Source organism: Cannabis sativa, chromosome 3 (genome assembly GCF_029168945.1).
Source record: "Cannabis sativa cultivar Pink pepper isolate KNU-18-1 chromosome 3, ASM2916894v1, whole genome shotgun sequence".
Taxonomy (NCBI): Eukaryota; Viridiplantae; Streptophyta; class Magnoliopsida; order Rosales; family Cannabaceae; genus Cannabis; species Cannabis sativa.
This window is the reverse complement of record NC_083603.1, coordinates 40,462,051-40,483,866: the sequence shown is the minus strand read 5'-3', so window position 1 is coordinate 40,483,866 and position 21,816 is coordinate 40,462,051. Positions and strand designations below refer to the sequence as shown.

Here is a 21,816-nt window from a genome sequence, read left to right as displayed (position 1 = left end):
ATAAAAAAAATGTACTAAAATGTTACATCTAAATGGCGTGTATTGTTTTTTTTTTAAAAAAAAATAGTAAATTTAAATAAATATAATTAGTTAAAAAAATATTATATAAATTTTTAATCTGTACACATATTATTATTAATTTTATAGATGCATAAAAAAATAAAGTTATATCATAATTATTAAGTCATATAATAGTAATAATTACACAATTTAATAATTATTTTTAATTACATCTAAATCTAATTCTACCATAATTTTTCAAATGCACCTTATTTAATGTAACAAGTATTCTAAAATATAAATATTTTGATGTTTTACAAAAGAGTTAATAATATCTTCTTATTTTCAATTACATGGTTACATTCAATTCCAATTACAAGCTAAATTTTCAAAGGCAAGCTTAATTAATTTGGGGGACATAAGTGAAACAAAATAACATTTAGAGACCTAAATGATAATTTAAAGAAAGGTTGAGGACTTCCACGGACATAAACCCTTATATGGATAAACGACAAACGACAATTATCTCGAAAAACGACAATATTATAGTCTCTCGACACGTCTCTTCAACCTGTCTGTGTGTTGTGTTCAGTTCTCATTCGGTGGCATGCTATGAATTATTCTCACCTTCTTCTGCTTCCCCAGGTTGCGTTTTCTCACAGGCCAATTCTGCAAATTCAAGCTTCCAATTATCAGGTTAGTAACTAAGTATTCATGTCTCCATTTTCTCTGTATATATACTCTGCATGCATATATAAATACATATATATGTTTGTGTATAAGCTTGAAAACTCTTTGAGAAGTAGCAAGAAGAGTTCTTTTTTGTAAACCCAGTTATGATTTAACCTTGTATTCACTCATACTATAATGGGTAATTCAGTATATCCATTACTGAAACCAAACTGTTCGACTTTTTGTCCAAGAGAGAATAGTTTGTTTGTTTAGCTAATTAAGTTGCCCAACTTTAATTAGTCTCTCTGGATATTGATACAACCATAGAACTTACTCTCTACCAAGACTAGCCTAAGATAAGAGGATGTCCCGATTTTGGGCTTTTGGAATTTTTTCAAATATCACGTTTGGCCCCATGTCTGTTATCATTTTACTCACACTTTCACGACCAAATGTGAGGAGAGTGCACTAGAGTTAATCTCGATATCATATAAAAGATGAATGAGAAAATTAATTTTGAGATGAAACCACGTGCATTTTACTCTCTTTCATTCTGAATTCTAACAGTTATAGACCACCAACCAATCTTATACTTAGGAGGATTCTAACAATGCACCCCTTTTAAGAGGGGACGTCCACACCACCTACTCTAGTGGATTAGGTCGCCCCTTTCGGGGTTTCGGTTCCATCTGAGGGTGCATGGCTCTGATACTACTTAGGTAGAACTTAGTATAAAGGAACAGGGTGCCTGAGTAGTTATATACTATCAACCAATCTCATACTTAATTAATATAGGATCAAAACAGATATCTATAGCATTGTTGATCGGTGTCAGCTCGAGTTGAATGGGGAATTCTGTCCAGTAGATAAGATGGTCTAAATGCATTTATGGGTTCCTACTACTGCTAAGGCTTGTGTGGTGTGGTTGTTAGATACTATGACATTTACTTACTGCTCTGTAAAGGAGATGGGGGCGAAATATTTTTATTGTTTTTTCATCAATTGATTGTGAGTTTATTTATTGTTGAAGAAGTTTCTGGTCTTAGTTACTACTGTGCTCTGTTTAGTTTCTAAAAAAGCTATATTAGAATGTGAGATTACTGAGCAAGAAAGAAATTAAGGAATAAAGAAATAAACGGATCTCACCAGCAACTTTTGGATTTAAAATGAAGATATCTCCATGTCTCTAGATTTGTCTCTTATTGACAAAAAAAAATATTCAGTTGAAGTTGAAAGTTTTGTCTACCATGTCTGTCTGCAATGAGGTTTATTTGATATATTCAGTAGTACCGGGGACAAAATTTCTTGCATCAAGTAAATCCTTTTCTAAAAATATTTAAGAAGAAATTATACTGTGTGACATTATTGTGAGTGGTATACAGATAGTCAGAGACTTTTCGTTTCAGTAGTAAATGTTTATTTTATAATCCTTGCATAACCTGTGGCAGGGTAGCAACACTGTCGAGCCAACCAAGACGAAAGACAAGACAAGTGATATAAGAAACCACAACAAAGTTAGAAGAGATGAAGTTGTCTTGTGTGACACAGAGAAAACCAAGCAGCAGCAGTATAATCCTCCTCCACTTGTTACTGCATTGAAGGTTTCAGCTCAACAAAATGCTGCCACTTTTCACTTTCCCGGTCACAACAGAGGGCGTATTGCCCCGTCTTCATTAACTCACCTCATTGGTATCAAACCATTCATTCACGATTTGCCTGAGCTTCCAGAGCTTGATAATCTGTTTTCACCACAAGGACCGATTCTAGATGCGCAAAAAGAAGCAGCAAAGCTTTTTGGGGCGTTGGAGACATGGTTTCTGGTTGGAGGAACCACCTGTGGAATCCAAGCTGCAATTATGGCTACATGTTCGCCGGGAGACTATCTAATACTTCCCCGGAATTGTCATTTATCAGCCATATCTGCTATGGTCTTGTCTGGTGCCATACCTAAGTACATCATACCCGAATATGACGTTGAATGGGATATTGCTGGTGGGGTGACTTCATCACAGGTGAGTCTTAGAAGGATAAGATATTGCATCGTCGTTCCCTTTTTTTGGCTATGCCATGATGTTCATAATCAGATTTCTCTTTCCAGGTGAAGAAGGCGATTGAGGAACTCGAAATGGAAGGGCGAAAGCCAGCTGCAGTCTTTGTGACTTCTCCTACTTATCATGGAATATGCAGCAACATAAGTGAGATTTCTCGACTGTGCCATTCTCACAGAATTCCAATAATTGTTGATGAGGCACACGGGGCTCATCTCGGGTTTCATCCTCAATTGCCTAGCTCAGCACTTCAGCAAGGGGCCGATTTAGCAGTTCAGTCAACTCACAAAGTACTTTGCTCCTTGACACAATCATCAATGCTGCACATGTCAGGAAATCTTGTAGATAGAGAAAATATCTCAAGGTGCCTTCAAGTGCTTCAAAGCACTAGTCCTAGTTATCTTCTTTTGGCATCTTTAGATGCAGCTCGACATCAACTTACCGAAAACCCAAAAGCCTTATTTGACAAACCACTGCAATTAGTAACCGAAGCTAATAATGTGATAAGAAGACTTCCCGGAATATCCATACTTGACTCTCTGAGTTTCCCAAAGTTCCCAGCTATGGATCCATTAAGGCTTACAATTGGTTTCAGGCAGCTGAATTTGTCTGGTTACGAGGCAGATGAAATTTTGTACAAGGACAACGAGATTATTTGCGAACTTGTTGGAACCACGTCTCTTACTTTTGCGTTTAACCTTGGAACTTGTAAGGAGCATGTTGAGAGACTGGTGTCCAGCCTAAAGCATTTAGTATCAACTGCAACACTAACTCAAGGTGATGTAGGGAAGATGGACCTTGGTGTTTTAGCACCTTTCGCTGATTTTACGACGAGCTTAATTCCAAGAGACGCCTTTTTTAGAAGTAAAAGGAAAGTAAGCATTGAAAGCTGTCTTGGGGAAGTTTGTGGGGAGCTTATATGTCCATACCCACCAGGAATTCCAGTGTTGATCCCTGGTGAGATTATTACAGAAAGAGCTTTGGATTATCTTTTAGAGGTTAGAAGTAAAGGTGCTATTATCAGTGGGGCTTCAGATCCTCAACTCTCTTCCATAGTTGTCTGCAACAAGTAGTGCACCCACAGTATGGTCCGAATTCAGCTGTATTGTCTTTGTATTAGTCCAAGAGATAATTACGGCGTAAGTACTCAAATTTTTGATCTTGTGAGCAGTATAAATCCAATAATTTTTTCAGTAACATAAGTACCCAAATATTAGTAAAACTGTAATTTTCATCAAATTTCGTCGGTACTTATTCCGTTAGTGTTTTAATCAGGCCTAAATTATAAATCATTGGCTTTTTGAACAATAACATGTAATATCAATTACTTCGACACTAACAGAGTTTGTATTGACAAAATTAGACAAAAGTTACAATTTTACTGGCATTGGGTACTTATGTTACTAAAAACAATTATTGAATCTGCTTACAAAATTTAAAACTTTGAGTATTTATACTGCTATTTATTCTTAGTGTCCAACTTATCTTCCCAGCTAGTGTGAATATTATTCATGCAGTTCTATCATTCAGAGTCTAGAAATTGACAAGCATACCTTAACAGGTGCAACTGGTTTGTAAGATGAAATAATATGCTGTATAATTTTCAATATATTGTTCTGCCACATTAGCTTACAGCCATTCCTAATACTATCTTTCTTCTGGTATAAAAATTTACAAGAACAAAGATCATATTTCCTCTGGTGTAGCAAAAGAAATTAGATCAGATACAAAATTTGTAAACAAAAAAAAGAACAAGAGGGTTCTGCTGAGAAGTAACTCTATTTTAAGAACTGTGACTCAGGGCATGACTTTTGGATCAATATTGTGAATACCCATCGATGGAAATTGCGTTGCTTGCCTCTTTGCAGGTCGGTCGTCGTGATCAGAATTCGAGGGAAGATTTGGTGGCATACCGAGGTGCAAGTCAGTAGAGCCATCTGGAGCAGCCCATGCCAAGGGTTTCACTGCAGCAATACCAGTAATTATCAGTTTACAAAACCGAAAGGGCTAACTAAACACGAAAAGAACAAATAACAAAAACAAAAGCATGGCTTGCATACTGTGATTTATCTGCAATTCATGGTAGTATTTGGTTTGTCATTCAGAGAAGAATTCAGTTTAGTTTGGATACAACATACCTACACCAGGTCTAAGCTGTCCAATGCTATCATCACAAGAAGCAGCTAAACGAGCAGGGCGCTTCCTCACATAATTATCCTGCAGCGGTTTCGGGATTTGAAAAGAGAATTGTGACAACTTTACTCCATCTCTTGTGTACTCTGGATGTTCCAATAAGTACCTACAAAAATAAGATCAGCAGGAAAGATTAGTACACTTTTCAAACCGAGTAAATGCTTCCCGGAACTTCATGTCAACAAGCCAAGGGCGTACTTTTGGACCTCCACCATTGAACGAAGTCTCTTTCCCGATGGTGCAGCATAGTACCTGAAGTTTTTTGTACAGGCAAAGCAAATTGTTAGACTGCTAAGTCGATGGACTGAAGTAAATAACAAACATCAAAGAAGAAAAGGATTCATACACATCTGCAAACTTGGTGCTTCCTTCACCTCTGATCCGAAGCAGTCGTTGCCAACCAGGAGGAGGCTGAGCAATATTAGGCTTATCAATTGCCCAAAGCCTGCTACCATCTTGGTTAAGATCAGCTGGATCATCACACGAAATATCAGGACGCCATTGGCGAGCAGTTTCACAGAAAAACGGTTGCTCTAGAATATGCTCGCGAATTTCTTCATACTTCTCTTTTGTTGGAATGAGCCTCCATTTGAAACAACTTGCACACTGAACTGTAAAAGCTCCAACAGATGGCAAAGCCCTTGATGGTTGGTTTGATGAACCGAAAAACCTTTTCTCTTTTCGGGGCTGATATGGAGGTGGCTCAGGAACAGTTACAATTGCACTTGTATTACTATTGTTATCATTAGCCACAGGATCATAAAGCACCATTTGCTTAGATGCATCCTCACTGAATTGGCCATTTTCATCCTCAGATGAAGCTGAGGATGAAGATGAAACATCTAAAATCTCCTGATGATTGCTGCTGCTGCTTCCCTGCCCCAATAAACTCGGTTCAGGTATTTCATTCTCTGGCTTCTTAAATTTAACTCTTATTTTTTGAGCTTGTGGCCACATTTAGAACACCTGCATAGAACACATAACCTTAATGAAAATTTTATTAGCAAAATAACCTTGTATGGTCGCAGAAACAATCATAGATTTACATTGTACGGCCATCATAGTTGAGCTTATTTTGCAAGTTTTAGTATTTCACATTGTTAGTTTGGCAAATTTCACACAAATATGGAAGGCTTCTTATTCCACAATAACAAAAGCACTTCTTCACTCTTTCTTTCATGAGAGAATACCAAATATCCATCTTTCTCTCTCTTCCTATGAGCTTAGGTTGTTTATAGATAAAAATAACAACCCAACACACATGATGAAATCACATAAAAATGTTAGTTTCTATCATCTAAAAAACACAAATCTTTCTCATCTATAAACTTACATTCTATCACCTTATCTTTTCATACATAGATCTAAATACCCTTTTCTTGAAACAAGAGCCAGATGTCAAAAAATTACTCAAAATTTCAAAGATCACTCGCAAAAGGCCAAAAATTTATGATAAAGCCAACAAAAACAAGAACAAAAGAGATCTTACAACAATACCCAGAACATAAAAATCGATGATCAGAGAGAAAGTGATGAACTTTGAGATTGGTGAAGAGGAGAGAGAGAGAAAGATCTAACCTTGATAGTATTGTTAAACAGAAAGCAGAGAACAGAAGCTGTGTTCTGAGATTGTTAGGTGATTTTAAGATTGATTTGTTACAATACAAACTTCGAAAGCTTCAACCTTTTCAGTTCCTTTGCTTTCATTCTTCTCTCTTCGTCTGGTATACCCAAAGATAAAATAAATAAATAAATAAATAAATAAATAAATAAATAAATAATTTTAGTTTAGATTTTTTTTTACCATTTTAATAATAGAAATAAATAAATTGATGAGCATAGTTAAGATGAGTTTCTCAATGTCATAAATTTACCAACAAGTTTTGATGAGCATAGTTATGTAGTTTTATTAATTGATATATTCATTAGCTATTAAATTTACACCAATACCAGCATATGTTTATGCTCTTTTATATGGAAAAATGGACATTATTAGTTAATTAATTATATATATATAGTTATTAAATTAAAAAAATAAATTGCGGCGTAAATACTTAAGTTTAGTTTTCATTGTAAATAAATACTTAAGTTTAATTTTTGACGGTAATAATACTTAAGTTATATTTCTGAAATTTTTGTATGTATATGACTATTAAGTGTAAGTCATTATTCACATGATATTTTCTTATTAGTATATTTAAATTAATTTTAAATATAAAATTAAATTTAATGATTTGAACAAATCAAGGATTGTCATGTGGTAATTTTTTTGACACTTAAAGGTCAAGTACTTACAAAAGTTTCAGAATTATAACTTAAATATTATTACCGTCAAAAATTAAACTTAACTTTTTATTTGCAGCTGGGAGTAAATTTAGATATTACTCCATACTATCCTAAATTAAAATATATATTGTTATTGCTTTCAAAAAATTATATATTTTTATTAAATTAAAGAATAAATATATATTACTGCAGATTACTCATGACCTTGAATAATATGTCATCCATCTCAACCAATTAAATTATGAATATTTACTACTTACAGTACACTTAAATTTTACTTAAATGAAAGCTTAATAAAATTTTTTATTTTTTATTTTGGGTCTCCAAAAAGTGTGGGCCCTAGGCACAAGCATAGCCCATCTATGCCTAGGGCCAGCCCTGTTACTAGTGCATAATACCATTAGGTGACACTTTGTAAATAACTAGCAATATTTGTTTATATAAGGAAGGTTAGGCCGTGTTTAGGGCCTATCTAGGGGCCAAAGGAAAAGAAGTCTTTAAAAATACATATTTCTTTAGTGTTTTTCAAAAATATACCTAATTCTTTTAATAAGGCCTATAAATTCTTTTTTTTCCTTATTAAAGTTCAAGGCCGAGTCTATAAAGCCACTAAGGCTAGCTTAGTGGTGAGAGAGAGATGGGAAAAGGGAGAGGTCATGAGTTCGAACCCAAGACCTTTAAGCTACAAGCTATTAATTGATTGTAAAAATATTATTACGCTACATCCAAAAAAAAAAGGTCAAGTCTATATATCTGAGGAAAATTTATTTTTATAGGTTTTAAGATATAAGTTTACAAAAATATGATTTATTATTAAAAAAGTTATTTTATGAAAAAATTAAAAAAATAAAAATAATATAAGGTAACTGGTTACCTCTTTAGTTACCCTTACTTAATTTTTTCCTCTTTTTATTGATTTTTTTTTTCATAAAATATTTTTTATTTTTTTATTTTTGCCCAAATAGTATAAAATCCTATAAAATTTATAATTTCTTCTATATTTAATTTTAGCATTGTAACTATTTAAAATATCTCAAAGATAACTTTTATAACTACAACAAATCATATGCCTCCATAAAAAAATACAACTCCAAGTAAAGAGTTAAAATGTCCCTAAAATTTCAATCTAAAAACTAAAAGTTTAGATAAATAGAAGTCATATGGTAGTTTTGTGGTCCAATTACATTTTAATTTTTGGCATGTATCAAGGCTATCTGTGCAAAGAAAGTGGATATTTTTCTCTTCTTTCCTCTAGATTTTCTTTCTCTCCTATTTTCTCTCTATGCCACCCTAAAATTTTCCAACAGTTTTGTCCCTCATGGCCACACTATGACACAATCTTTCCCACTCTTTCTAATTACTACCTTGCCGCCTTAAAAACCTTTCGAAAAGCATATGAAGACAGAAACAAAACTACAAACTCGAACATTGTAAACAAAAAGTAAGATGATCTCTCACTCACAACCGGAGTAAAAAATAGTATGGTTTACTGATGCTCGAACAAAGTTCAAACTCAAAAATTCCACTAAACACTTTGGATGTTATCGATCATAAATTAGGTGTTAGTTGGGCAAAAAAGAGCTACTAACCAAAGCTGATGCCCCCAACAGATGACACTTTTCCAGTTTCGGTTACAAGTTGCCAAAACATTCCAAATCATTTCCCATGTGATTTTGTTACATCCAAACACAAAATTAGAGTGAGAGTGGGTAAGGGACATCAAACACAAGATCAGAGTGTAAGTGGGCAAGCATGTTTTTTGCCACAACATAGGGCATGTTTGGTTGGGACAACTTTGGCCCCACACCCTACTACTCTGTCCAGCTGACAATCCTAGATAAGATTCATCTTTTTCCATGTCATAGAATTGTGTGAAGTGAAGTGAATATTGTTGTCTCATATGAATGAGAGCCTGAACAAGATTGTTCATTATATGATACTCAATCAATTCTCCTGATTAGGTTTCCAGGACAAAAAGACATATTATAGAGCTATGTTGTTGTGGTAAAAGACAAACAAATATGAATGACAAGTAATGGTTATGAAAATCTCATTAAATGTTAATTGCACCAGAACATGTTGCATCAAACACCAGAAACTTGGAATAACTCGAACCTTATGAAAACAAACCACACACATAGTACTTGACCTTCACTAGTTTTTCCCATTCAAACCATAACATGAAACAAAAATTAACTTGTTCAATGGAATTAGGAAAAGCAAAAAGGCTTGCAGAGCATACAAAACTACCTAGTAGAAGAAGAACATCTAATATAATATAATGAAAGACCTGTTAAAACCTCATCATCTAGACAAAGGACAAAATGAGCTAATTCTTAACTAGGTAACAGTCTCTACAAACACAAATCCAGAGTTCCATAACTTCATTCCACAGCTAACTTTTGCTATGATTAACCTAACAATGTTTAAAGATTTCAAAACTACCCTCCTAGCTGCTGACTCCATTCCAAATACTAAATGACTTTGATTCACAAATAAGTTTACCACTTGACACGCTCCGAACAATCTGTTGTTAGCCGCACCAAGTCTGCTTGCGAGGTTCAGCCACCAAAGGGTAGCAGAACAATAATGAAGAACACTTGAGAGTAACCAAAGAAATCCTTTAGATAAAAATGGAGTCTTTACACAAATGAACCCAACTAAAGAATTACAAAGGAAACGTCCTTCGTATATAGGCAGCCAACAAAAATCAATCAAGGCATAAAGCATAAATCAATTAATTAGTTTGTTTCATGGGGAAGGTAAGGACATCAAGCCCAATTATAAACTAAGATACAAACAAAACAAAACAAATTCATTGTGCATATAACTAAGGTCTTACCTAAATCAGTCAAATATTATTGAATATTCTTCACAAAATAACAACAACCAAGTAATGTAATTCTTAAAAAGCAAAAACATGAATATGAATACTATAACTAACTTTCTTAAATCATTATTATATGTTTATGTATATATTTAAACAATTTCACCTCACCCATCTCACCAATTCCCTCAATTATTCAATACAAAGCAAAATTAATAAAAAAAAATCATACACTAAATCGAAATTAGATATTAAAAATCTGAACTTTTTTGTTTCATAAGATCCATTACATAATATTAAAAAAAAAAACCTAAATCATATTAAGTAATATGTAGAACAAGAGATCTCAAAAGACTATAGAAAACGAAGTCGAATCGACTAATAGGGATGAACGACCCATTACAGAAAATCCCAAATTGAAACCTGGGTTACTTGTGATTCAAATCAAACGGGGCTTAGAAGCTGAGAAAGGTGAGGCTTTGGCTCAGAATTCATACCGATGATGATCACAGCTGGAATAAAGCCGTAATGAACGACGACCTTGGCCTTCTTCACAGTCCAAGTAGTCCATTCCTTGAAGACCTGAATGGTTGATTGTTCATTGGAGCTCTTTGATCCTTTGCTTGCCTTCCCCTTTACCTTCACAGCAACCCTAGACGTCGCCATTTTTCTTCTTCTTCTTCCTAAAACCCTAACAAAAAATAAAGAACAGATTTTTATGAATTTGAGAGAGAGGAGAGAGAAAGGGGCTTATGTTATGTTATAAATATATACTTTGGAAGATTATTAATTTGCACCCTAGTTATTACTTTAATTATATTTTGACCACTAGATTTATAAAATTTGTTGTTTTTGCATATAATTATGTTTTATTTTATAAGTTGACCCCCAAAATTAAACCACGTGACAAATTAAATTGTTATTTGTTCTATTGTTTTGCTTGTTGAGTGGAATAGTCTCACTGTTTTATTCAGATTCATCTTAAACTTTTAACAGTTTTCTTTTGATCACAGTTACAGGGCATGCATGATCTGAATTATTCTCAGCTTCAGCAGGTTGCGGGCTCTCATAGGCCGTCGCTTCTGCAAATTCGAGCTTCGACATATCAGACATGTATTCCTTCATTCTATGCTTTTCTAGAAATGGGCAATTCATTCCCACAGCAACAGGATATTTGGTATCAATTGCAGGGTGATCAAATAAGAAAACAAATCAAAGTTAGAATAGATAACAATCATCGAGTCCATCTCAAAATTAATTAGTAATGAGTGAAGTAATTCATATTCTTATAATTGACTCAATATGTTTACATTTAATCCATGCCCAATATCTCCTCTCAAGATGGTGGGGAATCGAATATGTTTGGATGTAATGCTAGTTAGAGATATACTCTTGATACCATGACAAGAATTATGGAGTTTTATCTCAAAACTAATTGGTGATGAGCGAAGTAACTTATATTCTTGTAAATGGCTCAATATTTTTACATTTAATCCATGTGAGACAATATTAACTTAATGTGATTGGAAACTGCGAATTTGTTATCCTTGCATAACTTGTTGTAGGAATGTCAGTCGAGCCGGGCTCGGCCCGGCCCGCCACAAACCCGGCCCAGCCCGATATCACTTTGGCCCGGCCCGACTCCTTCTTTTGGCCTAGCGGGCCAAGCCCGACCCGAGATAATTGGGCCGGGTTAGGCCCGACCCGTTTTTTTTTTTATTATTATTATTTTATTATTTTTAGTTAGAATACTTATTACCTTGTTTTGTTTCATTTGGTAAAGTGAATGGTATTTAATTTTGGAAACCATAACAAATTTAGAATATATAACATTGAGATATCAAAGCAGCAGCAGCAGTACAATCTTCCTCCACTTGTTAGTGCTGTGAAGAAAAAAAGCTCAACAAAATGCTGCAACTTTATCCAAAATTTAAATAAACAATGTAATATGTATTTTTTTAAAAAAAATTATTATTTTAAATTTTAATACAAATTCTAGTTAGCTCACCCTAAGATTATATCCTAGGTCCGCCACTAGCTGCTTTGTTAATCATATGTGATTCTGATCACTGCGTAAAAAAATAGGTTTGAGATTTTTGAATTTGTATTATATATTGTTCTTATTGTTCATATTGTATAGATCTGAATATATTATTTATTCTACTAAAATTAAAAAATTAGAAAAAAAAAATATTTGAAACGCTATAAAATGATATAGCCATGTGTGCCAAATCGTCAGCAATAATAGTATAACTGACGGTTTTGCTGTCGCTTATAGTATATGTGACTGTGTAAAATTGTCGATAGTTTTCTTATGTCAGGAAACACTTTGTCTGATATTTTTTCACGATGTCTATTCTATCCAGTTTTGTGATAGTCGAATAAGCGTCAGTCTTAAAGACCAATAAGAATACTATACCCGACTATTTTTCAGCCAAGAAATCCTAATTTTTTAGTAGTAATTTATACATTTTGTATATATTTTTTGTAATATTTATTTTACTTTGTTTTAAATTGATAAAGTCAATTGTGTTCGGCCATTTATAGTATTTATTCTCGTTAATATTATTAGTCAATAATTAAAAGCCATTTTGTCTTTGTATTCATCTTCATATGATTCATTTTTCCTTCTTTTCTCTTTTCCATTACTTTACGTTACTATCAAATTAATAATTACATGAAATTACTCTTTATTTACTAAATTCCAAATTTCAGTCCCATCCCATCTTAATTTTGGTAGTAATAAATAGGGCATTGTTATAGGTAATATAGTGGTGCCTAACACTATCTAAAGGTGGTGCCTTATAATTAGTTAGCTATTTTTTTAAAAAAATTATTACCTTAAAATTATATGAGATTAGATGTTAACATTAAGGAGAGTACTAGTCACTAGATACTACTTGTACTTTTTAGTATTTTTTAATAAATAGTACAAGCATTTGTATTAATGTGGGGGCTATAACTCCCAGTAAAAAGTTAAATACAATTTTTTTTAATTTGATAATTATAGATCAAAATAGTAAAAAAAATCCTACAAAATTAAATAAATTTAGTAAGAGGGAGTATAATATAAGTACAAATATTTTTTAATGATAAAGAAGGAATATAAGTATATGTTGTTATTATGATGTGGCATGCTCAGTGAATGACACGTGGAAATCATGGTTTGAACCCGTTTGTGTGCATGTAAATTGAGTTTCGCATGAAGACTCCAAAATTTTATAGCCTTATAGTCTCGTAGGCCACCTATGTGCTATGTTGGACCTAATTAATACATTTATTACTCCTAATTTTAACACTTATAGTAGTTTTTGAATAATAAGATCTTTGCTTTTAAAAGAAGGCCCTAAGAAAGTGGGACTCTAGCTAGGTATAGAGGAGCAAAAACCTATATAGAGGCGAGAGGGGGCGAGGGGGCAATTGTTCCCCTAAACCTAAAAAAATTGAAAAAAAAAAAATGTTAAGCTCTTTATAAAGTTTAAAGCTATCTAATTTAAAAATAAGTTTCCAATAAATCTTGACATTGATTCACTAATAGCTATCTTGGTCTCTTTGATCATAAACTTTGCTTCAAGAACAACAAACAACATACACAAATCAAATGTGAAAAACAATGGAGTTTTATGGAGAACAAGCCTTTTTTCACACTACCACACATCCCAAGAACATAATATTATTTATGGTGAATTATAGTTTAATGAGTCAACTATAGTCGTTAGAATATTACTATGTGTCTCAAATACTGTTAATTAACATGATTATCTCATTATAATCTTAATTAGACAATTGGGATTATACTATTTATATGTAAGTTCGTATAAAATATTCTAATACTTTGATGTAAAGTATAAGTATGGTGTTATTATCGAAATAATTCATCTCGAGTAGATAGTAAAAATGTTTTGAACCTATGCGAGTTCATGAGAGTATGTAACACTTTTAATTTCTTGTCGTTCGTTTATTTTTTTGTAAATGTGTTATGTAATCAGATTCATTTATTTATGGTTATGTATCAAATCCAAAATAGAAAGTTTTTCCTAATTTTTTAGACAATAAACCCAACTGAAATATAGCCAAATATAGCCAAATAAAACAAAACTTTAACTAGTGGGACCAAACAAAATCAATAATAACAAAGTAGTTGGTTGTCCAATAAAATTAAATTAATTGGTTACTTATAGTATCAATATGGAAAAAATATAATTTATTATAAGAAGTTATATATTTTAATTTTATATACTTAATTTGTGGCGAAACTTGTGATATATTTTTTATTGGCTTTGAAATTTTATTGTTACTTGTATACATGTGTATACATTGACAATCTTAATTAGCAAATATAACTAGTGCTTAAAATTTGCAAACAAAAATGAAGCTAACGAGATATTATCGCAAAAAAAAAATAAATAAATAAATAAATAAGTGTAGAAATACTAAAACATAATAAATTTCACTTCCAATATTACTCTATATATATTATGCGTAGTACCCTAATTGAAAATCCAAGTTATGGTCCACTTATTCTTCATTTTTTACATGTTTGTTGAGTCATTAGCCAAATTTCGCCACCTCAGCTCCTTTCTTTCTTCATTAAAGCCAGTTTGACTTTCAGCCAAAATATACTTACTGGGCTGGCAATTGCTACGCGATGATTGCTATAGCAATGCCAGTCAGCCATAGGCATTTTTCTGCTCCTTTTTCTCCTTATCCCAAATATTTCCAAATACCTATTCTTGCATTTTTTCGGCTTAATACACATAAAAACAACAACATAAGTTTATTGAACACTTACTAACACACACACTTCCATTTATTATAAAGACACAACAAACTAAACACAATTACATAATATAGACATTAATTGCTCCACAATTTACATTAAAATTCAAGCTTAAAGATATAAAAATAACTCTAAATCTTAGAGTTATCATGTAGTGTAAGAAAATAAGATATTGTAGATATATATGGTGATGTGAAGTGTTGATGTAGCTTTTGTAATAATATATTTTTCACGTTTAAATTCATAAACTTGATCATAAATAAAATAAAATAATAATAATGATAATAATGATAAAAAAGAAGTATTGTGTGACTAACCTCATGTATATGTACTAATTGTATATATATAGTCATCTTGGCCAAACCAATTTAAACAAAAAGCTCTCTTTTATGCAAAACAAAGGCTTGAATTTGATCTAATAGGTATGTATACAATCTTTATACTCTTTTCTTCTTCATCATTTTATTCATTTTCTCATTATTATCTCATCATGTTAATCCAACTAAAGTTCCAATATTTTTATTATGTTTTATTTGATGTTCATCATATTTATTGGGAGCTTTTGGTTCATATAATTCAAAGTAGTACTTTTCTTTGGTTTTCATTCAATGTTGGAAAATTCTTACCATATTTTCAGATTTGAAATATCATTCATTTTGTCTCCTTATTTCTTCTTCTTCTTTCTTTTGAAGTTATATGAGCACTTGAATAAGCTACAATATATTACATAATACATATGATACATAGTTTTCATAATAAAATATTATAAAAATTGTTTTTTTTTCTTCAAAAAAGAACCTTTATAATAATAGACAACTACTACATTTTACTTCAGGTACAAAATTAAATACTATTTTAGATCTTCTATTTTACAAAATTTACTATTTGGATCCTCTATTTTGTTAAATGATAAATTAGACTCTGTATTTTTTAAAATAGTACCCTGATCAGAGGTGTTATGACAAAATTGGTTACATTTTTTGTATCTGTTCGTGCTAGAAATTATCTTCAAGATAGTTATATTAAAAAAATGATAAATACTATTTTAGACCCTGTGTTTTTGTAAGAGTCATCAATTAGACCATTTATTTTATTAAATGATAAAATAGACACTGTATTTTCTAAAATGATACAAATAGGACCCTGAACTGATTTTTTGTCAAAATAAAACTTAACGATAATTCAATCTAGAGATGTGATGACAAAACTAATTACATTTTATGTATCTGTCTGTGTTAGAAATCGCCATAAAGTTGGTTATATTAAAAAATAAAATTATCAAAAATTAAGCTTAAGGTCTTATTTTTACCATTTTGAAAAATATAGAGTCTATTTTGTTAGAATGTTCAATTGATAACTTTTGCAAAACACAAAGTTCAAAATAGTATTTACCCTAAAAAAAATATCAAAATTTGAATTTAAGGTCATATTTGTATTATTCTAAAAAAATATAAAGTCAACTTTGATATTTAATAAAACAGAGGACCGAATCATTATAAAATATAAGGTCTAGAAAACTATGGTAGGAAATGGGAGTGAAAAAGTAGTTAAAGTGCTATTATGTCCTATTATAATTGAAAGATTTAAGTTAGTATTTTTAGGGTTTCTTTTTTTTAAAAAAAAAATAAAAATAAAGGATTTATGAGTCATATGTTATTCTTATTTTTTGGAAGTTTTGGCTCATAAACTTTCAGGTAGATTTATGGGGTTTCAAATCCAACCCATGGTTGTTGGTGTTATTTAAGATAAAATCTTACCATGTAAAAGTGAAATTGGGTTGAGACAAAAGAGATGATTTCAGTTTGTTTATAGCAAAAGAGATGATAATCATTAATAATTCTCAAGACTACATCTATTCATAAATTTAAATATTCTCATTGTTTTTCATCTTAAATTTTTAACACTTTTATTTTGACCACAATTACAGGACATACTTAATATGAATTATTCTCAGTTTCTTGTTGGGTGCTCTTACAAGCTACCACTTTTGCAAATTAGAGCTTCTGCCTACCAGGTAAGTATTCATAATTGAATCAGGACCTAGCTCAAGGTCCCATAATTCTGAAGGCCCTAGAATGAAAATTTGTTTATATATATGTAGTGCAATTAATATTAGTAGTAGATATAAGAGCATTGTTATTAGGTACCAGTGGTGCCTAGCACATTCTTGACATGTCGTGTTGCGATTGACTAGTGATACTTCCTAAAAGTTATTATATTAAATTATATAGGACCCGATACTTAATTGGACCAATAACGATATTGACACATAAAAGAGTGCTAGGCACCACTGATACCCTTTATTATTTCTCTATATATAAATGTAATGTAATAAAGACATTAAAAGAAAACTAGAGCATGTTTGTACTCTTAGACTGGATGGGTTTGACTCTCACCATAATCAAAGTTACATGTTTTGATAGAATATATAAATTAAAAAAAAAAAAAAAGTAATAATAGTTTTAGGAGTATATTTTAATTTATGGAGTTATTCAAATTCTTGCAATTTTTTATAGAAAGAACATACTATTAAATATATTAGATAAAAATTTTACACGATAAAATTATTATTTAAACATGCCAAGTCACGATTCACATTTCATTAAAAATATTCTTAGTTACTAAATATCAAATTGATATTGTATTAAACTTAATTATAGAAAAAAAAAACTTATTATATAAGAAGGGAATAAGATGAAAAATATCTCTTTTTTGTATTCATTAATTAAAAATATTTTCATATTATATTTTATTAAAATATATCCACTTTTTGGAGTGAGTTGTCTAACATACCCTCACTATCCATTATACTCTAACATATAATTTACATTAACCTAATGGGTTTAATGGAGACATCATCTATAAAAGTGGGGTATATTTTAAAGAATATGAAAAATGAAGTAAAAATTAAAATAAATAAAGTAAAATGGGTATACAATATATTTTTCTCAAAAAAATGACCATTTTAATTTTCGTCCTATAACTTAAGATTACCCCTACTGTAATGTACACATTATATTGTTACTTTGATGACTTTATGGTCAACCAAAATCTAAACCAACTTAACTAAACTCGGCCAACTCAACTTATTAGTTGTTTCGGTTACAAACATTAGGAATTAGACAAGTGAATTTTTATCACCAAGTTCAGGTTGCAAAATCAGAGAGTTTAGAGTTCAAGAATGGTTCCTAAAGAGATTGTTTACTCTTTAATTAACTTCTCTCATTTTAAGCTTTGTTCATCAATAAAGAAGACCAAACCATTGTTCCCAACAAGGATTAGACAAGTACTACATTGGTGCTTGGTTGAACCTAGTATTTCTTAACAACCTTAAAATTTAATGGGTTATAAGAAAATAAATATTTTTGAGCCTTTATTTAGAGAAAAAATATGGTATTTTTCAAAATCAATAAAAAAAATGTGTAATTTTAATGGGACAATTTTTTTTTTTGAGTCTTTAAGTTAGGTGGGCTCTAGGCACAGACTTAACCCGCTTATACCTATTCTAAGTGTGTTTGTTTCAAATTATTTCATTGTTGATTGATTCAATTTGTTTAATTTTTTTCTCCTTGCAGTTGTTGGGTGATCACAAAAGAAAATAAAACAAAGTTAGAATCAATAACAATCTTTTAGTGCTGTGAAGAATAAAGCTCAATAAAATTTATATAACATGATTTAATTTGAGGAGCAACTACTTTTTTCTTTTTGTAAGGGAAGGGATCAACTTTATTTTTTACATGATATAACATCTTAAAAATTAATATAAATTTGTATTTTTATAACATTAAATATAATTTAAAATAACAAAAATTGACTTCACTAATTAAGATACTAAATACAAGTTTTATTGGTAAATGTTCAAACGTAAACTTTAAATATTAAAAAATATAAAAAGTACTCTTGTGAAAGATAGTTTAACTATTGTACCAAAACTAGCACTACGTTAAGATATATCAATTTTAATTATAAATATATATTGTAAATAACTGAAATACATATACATTTCTTTCCCGATTTATTTTTTCAGGGGGAAAGCCCATGTTTGGTATCGATTTCTCGATATCCATTTTTTTTTTTTTGCATGAAATTGCTCCATAGTTTGTTAAATTTGTTGCCCTTGCATAACTTGTTGCAGGGTGGAAAAACTGAGGAGTCAAGCAAGAAGCAACACAAAACAAGTGATATAGAAAAACACAACAAAGTTAGAATAGAAATAGATAACAATCTTCCTCCACTTGTTGGTGCTGTGAAGAAAAAAGCTCAACAAAATGCTGCAACTTTTCACTTTCCCGGTCACAACAGAGGTCGTAGCGCCCCATTTGCATTAACTCAACTCATTGGTCTCGAACCATTTATACACGATTTGGCTGCGATTCCAGAGCTTGACAACCTTACTTCTCCACATGGTCCTATTTTAGAGGCACAAAAGGAAGCAGCCAAGCTTTTTGGAGCATTGGAGACATGGTTTCTTGTTGGTGGAACCACTTGTGGAATCCATGGTGCCATTATGGCTACATGTTCGCCGGGAGAGTATCTAATCCTTCCCCGGAATTGTCATTTATCAGCTATATCTGGTATGGTCTTATCTGGTGCAGTACCTAAGTACATCATACCTGAATATGATGTTGAATGGGATATTGCAGGTGGGGTCACTCCATCACAGGTGAGTCTTTGCTTTGATGAATTAAGTTCTTTGTGTTAGTTTTTCATACACAATATGAGCAACAACAATAATGTTATTGGTAAGGGTATTAGCATAATGAGGAGCAGCGTCGGCCCTAGGCATAAGCAGGCTAAGCTCGTGCTTAGGACTCACACTTTTCGGGGGCCTAAAATAAAAAATGAAAGACTTTATTAGATTTTTATTCCAGTAAAATTAAGTATATTGTAAACAAAAAATATTATTAACTTGGTTAGTTGGGGTGTATGACACATTACACAATAGTTCGAGTTACATGACACTCTTTTCTTATACTTTTTTTCATATATTTTCAAAAGTGAGGGCCTTAAAATTTAAATCTCCTTAAGCCCATATATTCTCAGGACCGACCTTAATGAAAATAAGGCTTTTTTTACAGGTGGAGAAGGCAATTCAGGAACTGGAAATGGAAGGTCGAAAACCGGCTGCAGTCTTTGTAACTTCTCCTACTTATCATGGAATATGCAGCAACATAAGTGAGATTTCTCAACTGTGCCATTCTCATGGAATTCCTCTAATTGTGGATGAAGCACACGGGGCTCATCTCGGGTTTCATCCACAAATGCCCAAATCAGCTCTTCAACAAGGAGCTGATTTGGCGGTTCAATCAACACACAAAGTTCTTTGCTCCATGACACAATCATCAATGCTACACATGTCTGGAAATCTTGTAGATAAAGAAACTATCTCTAGATGCCTTAGAGTGCTTCAAACCACTAGTCCAAATTATCTTCTCATGGCATCATTAGATGCAGCTAGACACCAACTTACTCAAAACCCAAAAGCCTTATTTGACAAAGCAATGCAAATAGCTTTCGAGGCCAAGAATTCGATAAGAAAAATACCCGAAATTTCCATATTGAATCATCAAACATTCCCAAAATTCCCATCTATGGATCCATTTAGGCTCACCATTGGTTTTAAACAACTAAACATGTCAGGTTATGAGGCAGATGAAATATTGTACAGAGATAATCTCATTATCTCTGAGCTTGTTGGAACCAAATCAATTACTTATGCATTTAATCTTGGAACTTGTGAAGAACATGTTGAGAGATTAGTGTTTGGCCTAAAGAAGATAGTGTCATCATCATCATCATCAACATCTATGAGCCATGGTGTGTGTGCACCTTTTGCTGATTTTACAACAAGTTTGATTCCAAGAGAGGCCTTTTTTAGAAAGAAGAGAAAAGTAAGCATTGAAAAGTGCATTGGGGAAGTTTGTGGAGAGCTTATATGTCCATTCCCACCAGGGATTCCAGTGTTGATACCTGGTGAGACTATTACACAAAAAGCTTTGGATTATGTTTTAGATGTTAGAAGCAAAGGTGCTATCATTAGTGGGGCTTCAGATCCACAACTCTTTTCCATACTTGTTTGTTATTGACAGTTATGTTAGTTAATTTAGTTCTTTGTGTGTTTATAACTATAACATAGACTCTTAATTCATAAGAGTCATGTTATACACAAATAATAAGAGAAATTTTGTGTGAGCTAGAAAGAGTTAGTAGCTCACACAAAGATATGTATTGTTTTTCGAAAAATTGATTGAACCTCGTCATATCATGTATTGTTTTATTTGGGTTTCTGTTTTTTAGTTTTCTTAATTTGGTGTTGTAATGTGTAGAACACACATGGCCGGCTTTAGGTATAAGCGGGTTAGGCCTCTGTCTACGGCCCACTCATTTTAGAGGCTCAAATAAAAAAAGAGTAAATACTATTTTGGACCCTGTGTTTTGCAAAAGTTATTAATTGGACCTTTTGTGTTTTGTTACATAAATGGACCATGTATTTTCCAAAATAATATAAATAGGACTCTAAATTAATTTTTTGTCAAAATAAAATTTAATAATAATCCGATCTAAATGTGTTATGACAAAACTGTTTACATTTTCTGTATCTGTTCGTGTTATGAATTGTCTTTAAGTTGGTTATATTAAAATAAAAAAGTTGTTGAAAATTAAGCTGAGGATCCTATTTATACCATTTTAGAAAATACATGATCTATTTTGTCATTTAACAAAACAGAGGGTCCAATCAGTAACTTTTGCAAAACACAAGATCTAAAATGGTATTTAACTATTAAAAAAATACTTTTTAAAAAATATACAAATTTTTTAATAATTTTTAAAAATATTATTTATCTTTACAGTAAGGGTCCAATTATTTTTTTTATTGTTATTTTTTTTGCATATGGCCCATTTCAACTCAAGACAAAACACATTTAAATTTGTGTTTATCATGAAATGTCTAATATACTATATTTTAAACATCACTATATAATAAAAAAATACAATTAAATTTTTTGGTG

The 21,816-nt window shown here is 31.6% G+C and overlaps 4 protein-coding genes across 6 annotated transcripts; 2 read left to right on the top strand and 2 right to left on the bottom strand.

Annotated features, from left to right (window-relative positions):
- The first annotated feature begins 545 nt into the window (after positions 1-545).
- LOC115709459 (uncharacterized) lies at positions 546-4,342 on the top strand. Its single transcript, XM_030637572.2, has 3 exons — positions 546-696; positions 2,121-2,684; positions 2,771-4,342. The coding sequence occupies exons 1-3, from the start codon at positions 613-615 to the stop codon at positions 3,791-3,793; spliced, it is 1,671 nt and encodes a 556-aa protein (XP_030493432.2). The 5' UTR covers positions 546-612; the 3' UTR covers positions 3,794-4,342.
- Positions 4,292-6,660, bottom strand: LOC115709460 (methyl-CpG-binding domain-containing protein 2). Of its 2 annotated transcripts, none has more exons than XM_030637574.2 (5): positions 6,492-6,660; positions 5,260-5,897; positions 5,112-5,165; positions 4,859-5,019; positions 4,292-4,684 (listed from the first exon to the last, which is right to left on the bottom strand). In XM_030637574.2, the coding sequence occupies exons 2-5, from the start codon at positions 5,868-5,870 to the stop codon at positions 4,518-4,520; spliced, it is 993 nt and encodes a 330-aa protein (XP_030493434.2). In that variant the 5' UTR covers positions 5,871-5,897; positions 6,492-6,660; the 3' UTR covers positions 4,292-4,517. The 2 variants fall into 2 exon arrangements, with proteins under 2 accessions (XP_030493434.2, XP_030493433.2); XM_030637573.2 differs by having other exon boundaries at positions 5,260-5,879; positions 6,492-6,656.
- Positions 6,661-10,255: 3,595 nt separating this feature from the next.
- Positions 10,256-10,778, bottom strand: LOC115711532 (mitochondrial import receptor subunit TOM7-1). The gene has a single exon (XM_030639884.2). It carries the CDS (start codon positions 10,690-10,692, stop codon positions 10,471-10,473), a length of 222 nt encoding a protein of 73 aa, XP_030495744.1. The 5' UTR covers positions 10,693-10,778; the 3' UTR covers positions 10,256-10,470.
- A 4,264-nt stretch (positions 10,779-15,042) lies between these two features.
- LOC115709065 (uncharacterized) lies at positions 15,043-21,066 on the top strand. 2 transcript variants are annotated; one of them, XM_061111101.1, is made up of 4 exons: positions 15,043-15,228; positions 16,734-16,820; positions 18,942-19,469; positions 19,885-21,066. In XM_061111101.1, exons 2-4 carry the CDS (start codon positions 16,746-16,748, stop codon positions 20,890-20,892), a joined length of 1,611 nt encoding a protein of 536 aa, XP_060967084.1. In that variant the 5' UTR covers positions 15,043-15,228; positions 16,734-16,745; the 3' UTR covers positions 20,893-21,066. The 2 variants fall into 2 exon arrangements, with proteins under 2 accessions (XP_060967084.1, XP_060967085.1); XM_061111102.1 differs by lacking the exon at positions 15,043-15,228 and having other exon boundaries at positions 16,531-16,820.
- The last annotated feature ends 750 nt before the right edge of the window (positions 21,067-21,816 follow it).